Below are 19,322 nucleotides of genomic sequence, written 5' to 3'. Positions count from 1 at the left end.
AGTTACTAAAAGATGGGTTTGCCACCAGACTGTCCTTTAAAATTCACCATAGATTCCTAACCTGGAATCTACACTGCATACAGTCCCTCTCCCTGGGCAAAAAACTTTACGCATGGTTTCCTGAAGGTCGCATGCAAGCTCCTACTCGTATATTCTGTGACTATGGGTATGTCTGCACTGCAGTGCTAGGTTCCAGTTATCCATACACTTCCTGACTTAGCCCAGCTACAAAGACGGCATCCAAACTGCAAAGTAGCATTACAGCTATATAAAGTAGGGGTGTTAAACTCTTTTCCCCCTCCCATGGCATGATCTGTCTGGAGCCTCACAGGCTGGATCTGAATCCCTCTCTGGTGGAGCTTAGGGTCCTGAGCTGCAGCTGCAGGTCCCGAGCTACAGGGATTAATGAATGCAAAAATCTAGAACTCTTGGTTCCAAAATGATACCTTTTATTAGACCAACTGAGAAATTGCAAAAAAAATCTGTTTCTTCAAGCTTTCGGCCTCATGTGCCCTTCATCAGGCTCAGGGAAAGTTCAAGATTGTAAAAAGGGATTAAGGAACACACTGCCCACTCCTGCACTATCACCACTCATCCCCAATGAGGCTTCCTACCTGAGAATTCAGCAGCTGAACCCACCCTTACTTGCCCTGCTTGCTCAGCAGGCCCACAGGCAGGATGATATGGCTCCACAGGCTTTATCCAGCCTGCAGGCCACAACTTGGACACCCTGGGTATAAAGTGATTGGATTAGAACAAAACAGCTGCATCCCCACTGCATTACTAGCTTAAGCATAAGCAGGACAAGGACATCAGCAAAGACTTTTTGAAAGGCCAGCTAGCCTGAGTTTAAAGTGACACCTAATACAGCTAGGGATGCATGGACCAAAGTCAAGGTGGGCAATAACTAAGTTTAGTTCAAGGAAAAACTGCAGTGAAGCAGGCCCTACAGGCTTTAGTTTTAAAGGACTCCTCAGCATTATATTTCTTCCAGGAAGCTCCTTCAAGTCTTAAGACACTAAAATGGTCCAGATGTCTGCAGCTAAATCACCGCAGCAGATAGATCCAGCTACAGCGTTCTCACATCCTACAGCCTCTGCATTCAAACTTGATCACGAGACCTTCTTTAGAGATGAGAGAACACACTGAGAGCAGTCATCTAGAAAGCAAACCCTCGGGAAAAAAAAATCAAACATTGCAAAAGGAGCTTGTAGGTGAAAGAAAGAGAACAGTGGTTTCCACCAGATTGTCCATATATACCTGCAGTGAACCAGGACCAAGTACAGATAGCACCAATATGGGAGCAGGAAAGGCGAAAACTGAAATGAAAAGGAGAACTTTCTGCAAAGACTGCTCCTCAGCCATCCTTCTTCAGGACTATGAAGACAGTACCAATGATAGCTCGAAAAAAAAAAAGAGTCCAGCTGTTCCATGTCTACAGTTTTCAAACTTACTACTACAAAGACCTTTAACCCCCAATCAGGGCACAGGTTATACATATCAGAGTGATAAATTCATTCCTCAATCCCACCTCATAATATTTCAAGTATTTAGAAATAACAGTTAGACTATGATGAGATGGTATATGGAGTTGAGAGTTATGGTCTGGACACAAGGACCGGGGGTGGGGGGGAAATCCGGGTCTAGAATTCAAAACCCCTGAAACCACTTCAATCAAAAACAAGGAAACAAGTTAAGAAGCTGCTCTTGGCGGAGGGAAGCACAGGCTAAAAGGAAGATTTTCCACCCTGAACTAGAGGGGTAGGGAGGAAAGCATACGCAGAAGAAGAGACACTCTCATAGGTGAGATGAAAGCAGGAAAACGCAACAAATTCAAGCGCCTAGTTTTATACAGGACTTAGACGGGGAGGAAAGGGACAAACCAGGAGAAGAGGCAAAAGATTTCTTCCTGCATTCAGGTACTGAGGCGAGGATTATATGTAGGATGAGCAGGACAGAATGCCTCTAGTGCATCTTGAGGTAGGGTGGGTGTGAGGGAGTGGGGTAGCAATTAATACTATCCCTGTAAATGGATTAAGCCTAGAAAGTTAAAACAAAATGCCAGCAGGGTGCCCAAAGCATGAAGCCTGCCACTCTTCTCAGCTTTATGACAGAAAATCTTGCCCTGTGAGCAGAGAGGGCTGCTTGGGATCCGGTAGTCCTTCGACTCTTCACCCCATATGGAAGAAGGAGGGGTTCCCATATCAGCGACTCAGCAGCCTGGAGCTCCCTGCACTGGCACCGGCCGCCTGCCCAGTTCAGACCTGTAATCTCCCTCGACTTTGATTTAATGCAGCAATTACTGGTAATGTGGTTTGAAGGAGATAAATGCCCAGTACAGGGCTGGCTGGCACTGACGCTCATTCCGCTCATGATGCGAGAACAGTTTTAATTAAAATCCCCTTTATGATAAAGGAGCTGCTTGACTGGATGTTTCTGTGCAGCCCTGATACGGAGCTTCCTCCAAAGCGGATTAGAAATCAAAGTTTCCCCCTTCTCGCTACTGGCAACACACACAAAAAATATGGAACACAGTCACCATGTCACCCCTCCATGCAATTTCCTTAACCCTAACACTGCCGGGATTGTGCTTAAAACGACTGCCTTCCCCTATCACGGCTCTAAATACTTCTTCCCAAAAACTAAGTATCAGGAATCCTTTAATTCAAAGACAGAAATGGAGCCAGAAAATAAAATGCCTTTCACAATCCAAGAGAGCTTTCACTTTATTTGATTTAAAATGGAATTACACAGGCTTCTCACATTGGAAGGCTCTCATTGCAAACTGTATTCTCAGGAAGGAAGGAGATCAAGGCTAAGGTCCCGTGGCAAATCAGTGGGAGGTGGGAACCTGGTTGCAGGAAGAGAATAATAGGAGATTCTGCTGCTTAGGATGGAGGAGCAGTGACAAGAGTGGAAAGTGAGAGGCTGGAACAGCAGGGCTCCAGATGGGTGAAGATGGATTTGGCAGGGCAATAAGGACACCAGGACAAACCCATTCTGGAAATAAACCATCAGCTCACAATCAAGTTACAACAAATGTAGGAAGGATTTGGGGGGGGGCTTTTTATTTTATTTTGTTTTTATTTTACATCATAGAAAACATTAAAGATTAATACTTTAAGCATGACTAGCTTCTGTCATGGCAAGTGACAAAAGCAAATAGTCACAGCAAGAAATTAGCCTTATGCACCACACAGAAAAAGGGAGCATAGAGCTTTGCAGTCTGCTGGTGGTGCAATGTGAAGATAAAGAGCCCCAAGTCCGAATGCTCGTTTCTCTCTTTTTCTGGGGTTATTTTAAGACACCAAATACATGCCAAAAGCAAGAAGCTAATTTAAGCAACTGGATTCCTGCTAGACCCTTGGAAGGTGTCATCCTGGGATCTCTGTACCACACAAGTCACAGAATCATGGAAAACTAGGGTTGGAAAGGACCTAGGGAGATCATCTAGTCCAACCCCCTGCTCAAAGCAGGAGTATCCCCCAACTAGATCATCCCAGCCAGTGCCTTAAAAACCACCAAGGAGATTCCACCACCTCTCAGGGTAGCCTGTTCCAGTGCTTTACTACCTTCCTAGTGAGAAAGTTTTTCCTAACAGCCAACCTAAACTTCCCTTGCTGCTACTAGAGACCATTGCTCCTTGTTCTGTCATCTGGTAGTTGAAGCCTGATATCAAGTCCCTCCTCAGTCTTCTCTTCGGCAGACTAAATAAACCCAGTTCCCTCAGCCTCTCCTCATAAATCTTGGGGCTCAGCCCCCTAATCATTTTCATTGCCCTCCGCTGGACTCTCTCCAACTTATCTACATCCTTTCTATAGTGAGGCAAGTGCCCAAGTACAGTCCCAGGCACACTTCTGCTCAGAGCTTCTTCCAGAGACTCTCTCATTCCCAGATTCACCTGAATTCACAAAGTTTCTCTCCTCTGTAGCAGTTCCTGATGCCAGGCTATTCCTTTCATTTGGGAAAAGCCCCTTCTCTTCAGATCCCCATTTTCTTTCCAATACCAACCCTTCCTCCAGATAATGCCCCAGCAAAAGACAAAGGAAAAGAAAGCTTCCCAGAAAGAAGGTGGAAGGCAGAGCATCCTGATACAGTTCTAGCACAGGATTGCCTACAACACACCCATATATGAGAAAGTATAACTGGGGTCACAGTAGGTTGACATGGAGCTACTGTACTGGTAAAGTCTACCTCAAGAAATGCCTAATTCCTCACCTATGTGAGAATAAAGGGAAAAACTCAAGTCAGAGAAAGCAGTATGAAGGCATAATGTATTTATGTTAGTGCTCAGGAAAAAGGTTTGGCGTAATTAACAAGATTAAAGGGGGATTTAGGATCAGGATAGAGAGAGCAACAGTCTAGATTGATCCTTACAGGATTAAAGCTGGAATCCTACTAAGAGTCCAGTGGTTGAGAGATCAACACGATGTAATGGGATTAAATCAACAGCAGCTTTTGTTTTTACATCTGAGCCCACAGTGCCTGCACTCCCATCAGTGCAGTTAAACAATGAAGGGCTGCCCTGTGCCAACCCAGGATTCATACAGAGGATGGCAGAGCATGACCAGTTGCAGTCCTGTAACTGTGGAACAAGATACAGCAGAGGTGCTGCTACTCAAAAAAAAAGCAAAAAAGGAGTCTAAAGTTCACCAAAGCCTGGCCAGCTTGTCCTGGCCAGCTGTTAATCTAGCTCTAGAAAACTGGATTGGATTGCCCCATGACTGATTGAAGGGAAAGCCTAAAGGGGAGAGAGTCCCAGCTGTAGTCAGACATGCTGCAGATTGGCAATGGGCTTTTAATAGTGTCTCTTGATCGTGAGGAACAAAGGAAGCAGTAAGCTATAAAGGGACATATCAGCAAACACACATATAAGACAAATGGTTGCAGAAGCCCATTGTACAATGCCCAAGAATCACAAACATGAGAAAAGCCTCTCTCAAAAATAAACCATTTGCTCTACTGCTGGAGATGCATGTGCAAACCAGCTGCTTTCCCATTGCAGTAGATTTTATAGCTTCCGGAGCTTGCTGGTAACTTGAGCTGTCATAGAGAAGCAGAAGAAAGGAGACAGACAGAAGCAAGGTGCCCAATTCTACTTAGACATTCATATGCTGGATATATAGTTTTTAAAGCTTTTTTTGTTGTTTTTTTGTTTGTTTTTTACAAAAATAAATTTAAATTAAACACTGCAATCATCCTGTTCAATGGAGGATGGCAGGAGAGCAGAGAACACACCTGTTCCCAGCAGCTAAACAGCTGCATAGGAGAACCACACCCCACATGCCAAGAGAAAGCATCAGATCAACTTGCATTTCTATAACACATCTAAAGACTCCCAGATTACTTTAAAAACAGTAGTTATACACACACTATATGCACGCACACACAGACACACGCGCACAAATAAAAGCAAGTACACAAAATTAACTCTATGCAAAAGCATCCAAGTGCTGTCAAGAGAAGCCTGCCCACCCCCACTCTCTTCTCCAGTTCCCCAAAGGCATCATATACTCTAGCAGCAGGAAAATCTCCCAAATGCCAAATTTTAAAATCCAGTTCCCACCCACGCCTTGCAAAGTGTCACCATCACCAGTCGCCTACATTGCACCTTCCTGCCCAAAGAGCTGAAATGGACATAATAGGGACATATCCCTGTCATCCCTTCTTTATCACACTGCCTCCCTTAGCAGTCAATATCCCTTTACATATACAGCTCAGAGCTGTCCCTTAGTGCTACTGAGAGATTGATTCAAGCAGACCTTACATGCCCAAAATCATGGTTCTGTGGGTATACAGAAGGCAGGGGGCTTTGCCATTCCCAATAAATACTGCTGCCATGTCTCCTCATCTTAAGGGAAACCGAGATCTTCCTTAATGCACCACTGAACCTGCTAAGTTTACTGGCTGGCTCCAAGCTGATACAGGTTTCCAACAGGGAGGTAGGGAAGAGACCACGGTAACAACAGTGAGGAAGATAGGAAACAATAAGGGAGGCCAAAATACATTCATTTGTCAATTTCCAATTATGGACATGAACTATAATTTAAATGTTATTCTCCCACATTTATTTTCACTTGTTTTTACACTAGATGCTTCAGAAGATTTAAAATGTTCAGAGGAATATCACTGCTGTTTATCAGACATCAAAAAACTGCTATAATCACGCTACAGTAGATCTTCAAAGCAAAATGAATAAACCCCTTACAGAATGTATGTGAAGTTGGTCTTCTGGTCAAGATAAATTCAAAAAGAGTTGCACTGATGTCCAGGAATGAATAAGAACATGGCACTGGAGGCTATCTGTCTCCTAAGTTCAAATGAAATATGGTAACTGTCTTTGCCCTAAATTCAACTAGAGGTTCAAGAACAACCTTTGCCTGGTTGAAAATCATTAATAGTACTCGCGGGCAGAATTTCAGTCATGAGACGTATGAACTTAGAGGAAAACAAATTAATGATTTCTTAAAAGACTATGTGAACACTGAACAACAAATATAAGGGAGGTGTATGAAGAGTTCAAATGACTACTTTCAGTTTCTTAACAACTTCAAAAAACTTGTGCAGTTTTGGTTGACAGTCTACACCACAAAGGTGTAGTGCCACTGATTCTCAACCAAGTTGCCACGGTGTGAAAACTTGACTCACAAAACACACCTAGGGATTTCCTGCTCTGACCTGTGGTGGTCTTTCTGAGTTATTTGCAGCAGAAGAACTGCTCTATTATTTTCTGTAATCAAAAAAACATGTAAAAACTAAGAACTGACCAAGGGGTGCCTTGAGTCTAAAAGGGCAAGAATCACTGCTCCAGCATATATCAGGGTCTAGAGAACATCCTGTTGTCAGTATCCTGCCCTGCTTTTCTGCCAGCACAAGAACAGTTCCCTGACTCCCCCACTGGGGATCAGCAGCTTCCCCCATTAGTTCCCAAACACTGGGATCAATGGCTGCAAAGGGACCACTGGTAGGTACAGGGTACCATTTTGAACCTCAGTGCTACAGGTTCTATCGTCTGTAGACAATCCCATACTGACAACTTTCTAAGAACTTACAGGCTCTGATCTTATAGCTTGAGTCAAACTCCCCTTCAGACAATAGATTCCCCTTGTTCATTATCCAATCGCTGCCCTCCAAGAAGGTGTTTCCACATATAGTTGTTATTCTGGCAGCTATCTTTAGCTTGGCACGAACCAGTCATCCAAATATGGATGCACACAACAACCCTTCCTTTTGCTGCATGATTGACTGGCAATACCCATACTAAAGGTCCTAGTATTGTTGATAATCATGAAATTAAGGGATCACTAGTGGAATCAGGATTTGCTGGTAAGAGTCCTGGAAATGTAAGGAGTGCAGACCTGTCTCCTCAAATTGGGCTACCTAAAAGATTTATTGCTGAGAACCCATCCTGAAACAGTTAACCTTAAATTCACCCTTCTATTCCAAAAGTGGAATCAGGCTCCCTGTTGTTCTGAACAAACTGAACTGAGTAGACTTTTGGTTTCTCTTGTCCTCCAGAACTGTGATAGGAATTTCCACAAATACATTAATGGTCTTCACTTCCTGCTTGCTGGACATGTTTGAGTATGGCAATTGAAGAGAGAAGTTGCTGGAAGAATTCACACTGAATACTATAAGACAGGGGGTTCCCAAACTCTGGGATGTGTACCCCTGGGGGTATGCAAGAAATCTCTGGAGGGTAAGCAGGAAAAATTCCATAATGGTGGCTTTAATTTTCATTATAATAACTGGCATCTAAGGGGTTAAAATATAAACCATATGCTGGTAGGGGCAACTGGTAAATCTGGAAGGGGGTATGCAATAAGAAAAAGTTTGGGAACCTCCTCTATAGAATACCAGATGCTAAAATCAGCCACCCAGGATCCCAGCATTCCTTTGTTTAGATTTATCCAGGAAATTAATTCTGTATTTCTAACTATGATGGCAAGTATGCACAGTCACATACATTACCTTGATTATTTGTAGCACATAGTATGAAAGACCAAACTAATCCTAATCCCCTTTTCCCTGAAGACAGTATCAATTCATATAAAACAGCCTTGCCTTGCCATAACTAGAATTGTGGATTTTCGCCTAAGTAATAACACTGGCATCTCTGAATCGGCTCCATGAGGACTGAAAGCCATACTCTGAACTCATGTACTGGGCTCTGATGGGAGAAAATGTCAAGTCTTCATATACATTAGTAACTGCTGAAACTTTTCAAGGTTCTTTCCACCACAAATTTACTGTGAAAGGAAGGACTTACCAACATGTCTTTCAAGGAGTGGTCTATGAATGACTGATTCAGTCACAGAGATGGTCTTTTTGAGACTGACAGAACCACTGTCACAAGATGCACAACCTAGGTCAGGGTGGCCAACCTGTGACAAGTGTCACAGGCAGCCTCTGTATGTGGCACATGGCAGACTGGGGGGGGGACAGGCAACATAATGGCAGATAGGGTAGGGAGTGGAAAGCAGTGCAGCTGGTTGGTCAGACTGGTCCCAATTTGGGGCATTATCTCTGTTTCACCACAGGCTCTCTGTTTCCTCCATAAGCTTGTTGTTTTCCCTCATACGTTTCTTCCTCCATCTCACTGTCACAGTGAGATTTCACTCCCCAACAGAAGCACATTCCCTTCCCCTGAAAGCTGAGCCTACTTCTCCAAGTTTGGAATGAGGCAGCTGGCAACATATCGTAGGATCTCAGAATCACAGCACCCTTTCAGCAAGCAGAGGATCTGTTCCTGCCATGCAGCTGCTGTTGTGAAAGAGGGTGTGGGTTAGACGCTCCAGAAGTGAATAAGACGTGCCCTGGAGGCTGAAGCTGGAGAGAAGAGAGTTCTCTCATCTGAAATATCTTCAGAGCATGACAGAGGGCAGGTTCCCACAGTAAGCAGTATCATACACCATGTGTTAAATGATGGTGGGATCTTTGCACAGTTTTTCTCTTGGTCTCTGACAGACTCATAAGAATATAAAACTGGAAGAGGTATCCTGGGTCACTGAATCCAGTCCTATGCTACCTCAGGCAACAACATCATACTATCCTTTTTATAAGCTCCTTTTCCTGCTCTGTTTCCCAGTTCTCTGAAGTAGTGACAGGAGGCTTGAGAATCCTGAATGCTGCCCTCTTGATGACATCCCCACCTACTCCTGCTAAGGAAGCCCTGGTGACCCAATGTCCAGGTCTGCTACCAGAACCTATCTCCAAAGTTTGCAACACACCCTAAGGAACAGGGAACAAAGGTGGAATAACAATGATGTTTCTCATTGCTGATCACTCAACAAGCTAGTTCTTTCCTGAAAATACCATATGTGAGACTGTTTGCGTATGCTGCCTCTTCTGCACAGCAACCAGAAACTGGACTGATTGACTACTGGGTTTAAAAGAAGCAAGTGTCAGAGTCTTGGAAGCATGAAGATGCTGCTGCAAGGGTTTATTCCAGGGCAGTCCCTCTACCTTAAGACTGGAGGAACAGGGCAGTTCCAGGCTGCCGAACCTTCTTCCCTTACAGTGCTTCCTATCTTCAGAGATTATAGAGCTTAACCTCCAATCCAATTGAGATGGAAGGTGCTACAACCTCAAGTTATTCTCTTGCCACCTTCAGAAAAAAAAACAAAAACAGGCAGCAAATCATAGAAAAAGAAGTAAACAGAAGCAGTTAAGATAAGTGAAGGTGGTAGTAAGTGTGCCTCATCTGTAGCACGAGAATTATCCAGCTTTCTCAGTCATGGTCTGGCATATCTTTGTTCATCATAAGACAAGGCCTTTGCTTACTTCTGAAGATATAGTCCCATCCCATCCTCCCTCCAGCCCTAAAAAGTCCTCCCGGACCTTTACTGCCCATCATTCTTTCCTGTATCATCACATGAGCACCAACTATGAGTGCATTAAAGAACTAAGAACTGTCCTGCATCTCATCTCTCAGCCTTGCCCAGAGAAAGAAGTACATGAGAGACTGTTTTATTTTGAGTTGTTTATTATTATTATTATTATTATTACTACTACTACCACTACTACTACTACTACTATTAACAGAGCTTCTAGTGCCACCAAATATCAAGGTTGCCTGGCATTTTGCAATATATAGGACCCTTTTATCAGCTGCTTTTGATTATACCCAGCTTACACCATTTCAGCTAGAGCTTTCCATTCTGGGGGAGGGGGCAGAGGGACTGAGTTGTTACTCCATCCCCTCTGTCCCCGCCATTGTGGCAACACTCGGCTGCACTGCCACCTCCTGTCCCAATGCTCTTGGAGCACTCTGATTGGTGGCTTCAGACAGCCAATCAGTGTGAATAAAGTGTTATGGACAGACAGACAGACAAAGGCTTTTATATATATTATATAAAATGGTATTTTCCGTTCCCACAAAAATCCTCCCAAATCTGGCCAAGTCAAAAGCTTTCAAAATACTACAGTTCATTCATACTCAAAACAGGATTCTTATATTTTCGTAACTTATTTCTAAGAAGGGTATTACAGACTTTCACAGCTTCAAGTGTTGATCACTTTGTGTACACACAATCTACAGAGTAAGCAATTAAGCAGCCTCTATTCCCTCAAACTTGCTGCATGTGATTCAGTGAGTAAACATGCTCCAGCTCAAAGACTACAGCAAAGGCCAATGTTATCAATGTAGTGATTTTTGTCACTATATAGAGACTTTGGGGGATTCCTAGTGACAGCATTTGTCAAAACAACAACATAATATATTAAGGATCCTGTACCAGTTTATCGTGTAATACTTGTAAATTACCAACTAAGTCACTAGATGCCTTGAGAAGGTTTATCAAACAATAGTAATGGGTTTTTAAGGTTTACCTGGTAAATGTCCTCTTTCAGGATTTGGCAACACTCCCACAGCTAGATTTTCCCCTATAATGGCTGTCCCAGATTGGGAACCGGAACTGAAAGCAAGGGACCCCTTTCTCCTATAATCTCAATGACAGCACCTCCTGAAATTCAAGAATTGTGGAGGAGGAAGCCACGTGATTTTAAATGCAGAGAGAATGAAAGTTAGACTAGAGAAAGAGAAAGGAACAGATAGGGACTAGAAGCCTGCTGAGATTGGAAAAGGAATAGGAAGGGTTGGGGAAGGAAAGAAAACAGAGACTGAATAGGACATCAGGTCACCCAATGAAGGCAGTGGAGACTGATATGAGATGAGGATCCCAAAGAAGAAACACAAACTGGATCAGAAAGTTGATGAGGGGAATAGGACCGTATAGGCAAAAAGAAACTAGAACAGGGAATGGACAAGTTAGGATTCTGACCAGAAGCCCAGGACAGAGATTAGGCCTCCACAGTGAGAGAGGGAGTGGGGCTGGGGCTGCCCAGCTGGAGCAGGGCTCGGGATGGAGCCGCAGGCAGCTCGTCTAGGAAGTGCAGGGGGCGACTCCCACTGCTGCACGCACCCCCCAGGGGAGACATGGAGGGCCTGTGTTCCCTGGATTTGTGCGCAGGGCAAGGGCAGGTTGCCCGCTGTGGGCTTGGGGCACTGGCCTCTTCCTGGCAGGAGGGCTGGGCCAGGACTGTGCTCAGGGTGGGCAGCAGTGGCACCCAGGGAGGAGCAGCAGGGCTACAGCGAAATTTGAGGCAACACCCCCCCCCTCCCAGCACCACTGCCACTCACCCCATCCATAGCTACAGCCCAGCCCCCCTGCCAGGAAGAGGCCAGCACAGCCCCTGGCCCCGAGCCCACAGTAGGCAGCCCACCCTCACCCCACACACAAATCTGGGGGGTACATGCCCCCCATGCCTCTCCCAGGAGTGCACACAATAGCAGGAGCCACCCCACCCACCAACCTGCCTGCTCTGTCCAGTGCCCCCAGCAGTGGGTGTGGGGCAGACAGGCCAGCGTGCCCAAGCAGCAGGGCAGCAGCAGTGACGCTGGCAGCAGCAGCCGTGACGCTGGCAGCAGCAGCCGAAGTGGGAGGCCAAGAGTGAGCTGCCGCCATGAGGGTTGCAGGGAAGCTAAGTCCAGCCACCATGCCACCTCCACCCCATGGATTACAGCTCTCAGTGTGCCCAAGAGCTGTGCATGGGGCTAAGGTGGCACCTCCATGCCTGGGGACATTAATAATGTTCTTTCAATGTAGATTTGTGGAGATAACTACATGCACACTGTTGTATTAAAGAAAGCAAAATGAACAACATTTTTTCAGCTCTTCCCCCCCCCCCCCCTTCCCTGCCCCCCACTTGGAAAGAGCTAATTTAAGGACTTTATTTCAGGTAAATGCTTCTGATGTGCTTAGGACATTAGCCAAGGAGTGTAAATAAAACTACCGTTTGTGTTTTACAGATCAGCATTTACATATTTAATTAGGAGCCATGAAACTCCAGCTGTTCTTTTCAGGGAGCCAGCAGAGTCTGGGGAAAGTTCAGAGGCATGGATAGCCATTCACTTGCGCTTTCAAAACCCTGGTGTACCGCTTACACTTTTCACTGGTGCAAGCCACACCCTCTGTGAAAGGACAAACAAAAGGGACATGACATGAGCAGCAGCATGTTGCTAAGACCCAGCTTGGCAGCAGAGTTGGGTTTCCTGTCCCTTGGGTGCTAAAGCTGATGAGCTCAGAGCCTGGGGGGAGGGAAATAATTCCAGGCAATCTAAAACGGGGCTTCAAAGTCAGCTCTCCTCACAGTAAAGACAAGGCAAATGAAAAGCAGTTCAGGAAGGAAAAGGAAATAAGTATTAAGAAATGAGCTGGCATGTGAAATATGAATTTTCATTTCCACCTAGGAGAACTTTTACAATCTCTGCTCTCTCCTATGCCTAATGAGGGGTGAGTGTGCCCGAAAGCTTGCAAGTAAATAAAATATATTTATTTGCAAATATCTAGTTGGTCTAATAAAAGATATCACCTCTTCCACAAGTTTTGATTCCTCCTGGCAAACAAGCTGGCACTCCTCTTGCCGGTACCAGAGATGATTAGTAGTCCTAGGTAAGGGCTTCACCTCCACAGAGAGCAAATGAAAGAAATCCTAACCAAAATATGCAGGCAGTCCCCTCATGAGCACTCAGTATGAGCCCTGTGCATGGCTGGGAGAAATGAGGAAATTACCCACCAACGGTGTAATCTCTCCGAGATCAGAGCTATGAATCTAGTGCTCTCCTATCAGGAACCTAGCAACAACATGGCCCTCCGCTCCATTAGTCCCCCCTTGTCTTTGGTGGTTTCAGTTCTCTCAGAGTATGGGAAGAAAGAAGTGTTGATCAAATTGCCTGCTAGGACTACTGCCTTTGCTTTTAACCTTTCATATACCAACAAATATTCAGCAAGGTAGACTCCATGTAAATCCTAGTCAGCATCCTTCCCTTTAAAAAGCCTTTAGAATTAAATGACTCTTTGTACCATGTGATTCATGGTACACAAAGGATTATGGGCAATGCCTCTAATCAGAAATGAAAGTGCAGAGCTTGTCTACCTAAAAACCAGAAAAGGCTTAGTCTACACATAAAATCATTTGCCTTAACTGTGTCAGTGCCCTAAAGCCTAGCTCGTTCTTTTGGTGCAAGTATGCATGTGGACAGTTATTAAGCAGCTAATATCAATTTAGCCGCACACGGTCCATAATGGCAAGAATACTCTGGTGATATTCTTCCAAATTAAAGCCATAAAATCAGCTCCTCCAACCAAAGACACTTCACAAGCAGACAACATAGATGCTCAAAATAGGATCAGGCATGTCTTTCTGGGCCTCTTTAGGTATAAATAGATTTATGGGCTTTCTGGGCTTCCCGGAACTGGCTTCCCCTGGTGAAGTGCATATAACCCCACTGGGATTCTGGTCCTTGATGACCACCTATTTATAGGGCCCTGCCGAATTCACGATTTTGCAAAATTCGGGCAATGCCCTCACAGCCAACCAGCAGCAAAGGACAGGGCCACCAGGGCCCCTCAGCCAATCCGAGGCATGGGGGGCACCGCGCTCTGCCCATGGAATGGCTGACGGGCCCCATGTTCTGCCCATGAAATTTCTGGGCAGCCAGCACGAATTTGGTAGGTCCCTACCTACTTAGGAAAGCCTCAGATGCTGTGTAGACTCCTTGAATGTAGCACTTTCTTAGCCGAGATGCTGAGAAAGGAACTGCACTTTTCCTCGTTCGCTCACAGTACTAAAATAGAGCAGATATCCCCTTATCTCCATAATATGATCATCTTCCTCTGCCCTCAAACTTTGTTTCTACAAGCTTTGATGAGCAATTTAAAAAGGTAATAATTTAAATGACAAAACTTCTCATTGACAATGGAATTAGCCCCCACTGAGGCAAGTGGGTAGTTCATGCTTCTAAGCACTTGTTTCAGATTCTGCAAGTACAACATAGTGGCACATCTGTCATGCTGCCTTTTGATGCTATAGAACTGAGCGCACCAACATTAGAACACCAGTTTAGGACAGGACGTCACTACTACCTACTGTATAGTCAAGAAAGCAGCTGCACTTTCTTCTGCTCACCTCAGCTACAGCCTAGGCATGCCCTTGATCGGTCCTTGTACACCTGCACCCTTTAGATCCTAACAGTTAGTTGCTCCAGGCCCTGCCCCCCCAGTATCATCGTGCATCCCACCCTTATTCCTTATCCCTTCATTTCCTCAGACACCAAACTCCCCCTCCAGACAACTGCTGGATTGGGAGCCCTCAAGAGCAACTCACCTGGAAGCATCAGAAAAAGGCTAGAGATGGAGGCCGCCTGAATCCCCATTCTCCATCAAATAAGAAATCAACTGAAGACTGCAATAGAGAAACTCTCCTCAGACTCAGCTCATGGCTTGTCCTTAATAAGAAACATTACCTTTGCCAAGTTTGAAAGCTATTGATCTAGAAAGTTTAAAGATCACATCTATGCATCTGAATGTTAATTCCCGATTTTTCTGTAGTTAAACTACTTCTGCATACTCCACATACACAAATACCAGGTAAGTGCATTAATTTGCTTAACAGCACAATGCAATGCCAGTCTTGTATTTGTTACTTATTGCTTACAATGCAAAAGATATTAGTGCCCTGGATATCAATGAAGTACATAAATCTACTTCAGTGCATAGGAACTCTCCTTGCTGCCTACTGTGTAACCTAATTGTGCTCTGTTTACATGCATAATTGGTCAAACTGGCTAGAAGCCCTCAATGTCAAGGCTTCTAAAACAGCCCTGAACTTCTGACTAAGCCCTGTCGATTCTGAAACTGCTATTAGAGGCATAAGGTGCACTGCGAATCAACGCCAGGAGCCTTAATGAGGTGCAAAAAGCTTAATGCAGGAGGTTCCTGTAGTTAATGAGCATTGTTTACAAGGAGTTGGGGTAAGTACAGGCTGAAGGCAAGTGCCTAATGTTTTTTCAGTCCCCAGGCTATGCACTTAAACAGAATACACTATATTTCAAACTCCAATAATCTGCCCTATAGCCTGTGCATCAGGGGAAATGGTATAATTGCACTCTCCGAAATGGCTAGTGCTGCCATCGATTGTACTCCTATTAGCTTGCCTTCCTAGCTCCTCCCACCACGATCAAAGGTTTGTCCATGGAGTCCAGTCATCATCACATTAGATTTCAAGTTTCCCACTCTCAGTCTTCACTGCAAGCCTACCAGCGCCTCGTTTAAAATATCTTGTGACAGGTTCCACTCCAGGGAGTGCAATATGAATGGGGGATACAATGATGGCTCATTCAAAAAAGAGGCAGTTACAGCCTTAGGCTATGATGTTCTGGACAGAATTCATGCTCTTGGGCTGTACACCACCTTGCACCTACAATGGCAGAGACAAGTGGATTTTTTTATTGTACTGCATTAACTCCAACACGATAAATTCCAATATTACATAACTGCATAAAAGAAGCTCATCCTGCAATGTGTACACACAAGGGGCAATGTTACAGTTGCTGTGGGAACCTTACCTCTGGATTTGAGTACCTGCATGTATAAAACCTTCAATTTAACATTGTATTAATGTCATTTTAGGCACTGAATTAAGGAATGTCTGGGTACAAATCTCCATGGAAGTTTTGACGTTTTAAGGACAAGAGATGCTCAACAGAGAAAACAAAGCACATGGAACAGGGAGAAGATAGAGATGGAAACCGCAAGTACTGAGGCAAGAAACCAGACCCCCATTACAGTATGACTATGGTACTACAGAACTGACTTCAAAGCAGATTGATCACTCTGGATTACCAATTTTTACCTCTGCAGCATGGAACAAAAGTCAGGGCAAAACAAAAGCAATAGGAAGGGCAAGAATGCTCTTGAAGTGGAGAATTTCTGATAAGGAATGCACACTAATTCCCAGATAAACAGGGCAACAAGTTTCCCCTCATTCCCCTGTACTGGGAGCAGAAGAGAAAAGATCTTGATGTTACCAGTTCCCCATTTCTGAATTCATGCAGCCTGATGCTGGGAAGAACCATTAGCATGCCTTCAGCAATTATATAGACCAAGGGACAGAATTATAATCCCGGTATAGCAACACATCCGGGAATTTGAAATGCATAAGGAAGAATCCATGACAGCAGCAATACTGGAAACAATCCCTTGGGGCTGACAACGGTAGGCCATAAACCTGACACTCCTATGACTGCGGCACACAAACACCACTCTCACAGCCAGGACAGGAGAGAGACACAAGTTATTCTCTTCTGCTCACCTACTCAAGCAATATTCCCTGCTTTTCAGGTCACCAAGGAACTATCACCATTGTTTACTGTTTATGGAAAGTCATCAGGGGCGAGCCGTTGGGGCCCTTGATGGCTTGCCAAAACTCCGGAAGTGGCCTTCTACCCAAAATAATTGCCCACCCCTGACCTAAAGCATGGGGCTGCAAAAGTGAAAATCCGCCAGCCAACAGGGCCTTACCAAACCAAGCAAGCATGTACTTTTACATAGCTTCAAGTTACCATGTAACAAAGCTAGAGTTTGTGCACAATGAAGGCTAGTAAAATACAGTTAAGCACCTGCATTCCAAGGCTTACTTTGTTTTAAAAATAAACTTGGATTTGTTTTTTGGGGGTTGGGGGGGAGGGGTGGGGGGGAGAAAGAGAGGACAGAGGGGACACATGACTTTAAAAAATGGCCATGACAGAACAACTTTACAATTATGGACAGAGATTCCTTTTAAAAAAATACTTTTCAAACCAATTATTCTTAAACTTGGACCCTTGAATAAGAGATCCACAATATAATGACAGTTTTTAAGGCTGCCAAAGAGCAGAGAATATTACTTTTACAAGACTAGTCAAGCAGCTCTAGTAGCAGATTATTCCAAAGGAAACCCCAGCATGTGCTCAAAAGCTGAAAATTTCTGCCTATTTTTATATAGCTAGCTAATTCCAATACCTCTCGGGTTTTTCCTCTCACTAAATTGAACGGTCCCCCAGAAATTCTAGTAATCTTGGTACCTCTGGCAAAACATCTGTGCTGCCAGCTTCTTGTAGATGAACCCCATTTGCACAAACTAGTCATTTCTAGATCATTTTCTCTCCTTCTGGCGTTCAGTGATTATAAACTTGTTGCTATTGTGCCCCGAGCCACGTGGGGACCCCTCAAACGTACCAAAACCCCACAGAGTGTAGGAAGATGCATGTGGGATCAGCCCACATGCACAGAAGAGACGGGTCCTACAGGTAGTAGACAAGGAGGATACTTCCACCAAAAATTCGGTCCAAGGTGCCTGTCCCAAACGGTGCAAAACCAAAGGAACTTCCCTGCAATAGAAGTCTGCTTAAAATACAATTACCAGGATAAACTTTTAAATATAATTTTTTACAGTGGGTAGTAAAGCCCACTTGTGTGTTGGGGCTGCACAGAGCTGAGCCCTAAGGAGAAGGCCGCTCATGCGAGCACAGCGTCCCTCGGCTTTCCACTCCTTATATGTGCAAAGTGTGTAAGCCCTCACAGACAGCTCTCTACTCACCCAGAGGTACATCATGTCAGCCTGGGCTGTTCAAACCCAGTAGCGTGATGATCCCGGAATGCAAAAGGCACTTCAGTAAAATGTAGAGACCAAGATTTGGAAAGAAAAAAAAAATCCGAATGGCTCAGTTTGAAGATTAAAAAGCGTCTAGTCTCCTCCTCCCCCCTCCTCCTCCTCCACCAACTCTAGCTGTTCTGCTAGCTGTCTCTCTCTCTCTTGCTCGCTCTCTCACTTAATCTCTCTCTGGGAGTTCCCAGCCCCGTGTGTCTGTACTGGCGTGTAGAGCACACACTCTGCATTTGCCTCCAGGGAATTTCTCTCTGTCATTCTCCTTCTAAAAACACAATCATGGCCTCACAAGATTCTTGCAAAAGGCAGGGATGGGTGGGGTTAGTAATAAACCCAGACCAAACTCCTAACACTAGAGCATGCTTACTTTACAGAAGGGTCCTTTAAAACGTGAATGAAGCGGAGGAACTATCCTCCAAGGTCAAGGAGGGCAAGAGCCCAGCCTGTCTCTCTTTACAGCTCCCTTTTCACTAATTCCCACTGCAGGAATCATCTGTGAGCCCACAGAGAGCACAGCTCTATACGCCATTGCTGCAATATCTTAGCCAAAAGCATTAGTCAACAGCCAAAGCTTAGTCATAATTCAGTAGCTATATATTTATAGGAAACCACTCACAGGGACCAAGGAAGAAACCTCATGGGAGTCCTAAAGCTAAAAGGATGGTGCAACGAGCCAGGCACCCCAAACTTACCAAGAGAGAGACAGGAAGACATCAGGGTGGGATCAGTAGGGAAGAAATAAAGGGCTTAGAGTGCTTTTGCAGGTGGCTTTGTACGCTAGTATTTTACAGACTTTAATATTGCTAAAAGGAATAAAGCAGCTGGCTTGCCTCCCAATTCCAGACTGTGTATCAGGTTCCAGCTGCCTGGGGGCTTGCTCCCCTACAACTGGCTGAAGCGAGCACCCTCTTGCCAAGTGCGCTCAAATACTAATCCCCAATTCCAATTTTGCAAGCGTCTGCCAATCAGAAAGGGCCATGGCAAAAGTTGCACAAAGCAAATGAGACTCTTCTTGAACTACCCAGCGTAGGTCTACAGCCACAAGATCCAACATGTCTTGCTCCCCCTCCCTCTCCCCCCACAGCCCCAAGCCCATCCCCCATCCCTAGTGCCACAGGACAAATATCACCTCTTTTACATTGCTCATCTGTAAAAATAAATAAATAAAATGCTGTTCTGGCAAACTAGGAAAACGGGTTCACCTCCCCCTCCCCACCTTCAGAGAAAAAATTACACTTTCCTCACTCAGCCCTACATGATAAGCTTAACCAGGACTCTGCTAATGCAAGGCACCACATTTTAATCGAATGTGATCAAGAGAAAAAGCAGAGGCA

At 44.8% G+C, this 19,322-nt stretch overlaps 1 protein-coding gene across 10 annotated transcripts in view; it reads right to left on the bottom strand.

Moving 5' to 3' along the window:
- The window catches only part of RBFOX2 (RNA binding fox-1 homolog 2), a 230,301-nt gene that overhangs the window by 134,609 nt on the left and 76,370 nt on the right, over window positions 1–19,322 (bottom strand). The window contains exon 1 of one of the 10 annotated variants that reach the window (XM_025206863.1): window positions 17,920–18,146. The exons of the other annotated variants lie outside the window; for them this stretch is intronic. Coding sequence (XP_025062648.1) covers window positions 17,920–17,934 — 15 coding nt within the window. The 5' untranslated portion in view covers window positions 17,935–18,146. Of the gene's footprint in view, window positions 1–17,919; window positions 18,147–19,322 lie in introns of those variants that run through there. 10 annotated transcript variants of the gene reach the window in all.

Source organism: Alligator sinensis, unplaced genomic scaffold (assembly GCF_000455745.1).
Source record: "Alligator sinensis unplaced genomic scaffold, ASM45574v1 scaffold215_3, whole genome shotgun sequence".
NCBI lineage: Eukaryota > Metazoa > Chordata > Crocodylia > Alligatoridae > Alligator > Alligator sinensis.
This window is presented reverse-complemented; position numbering and strand designations above follow the sequence as displayed.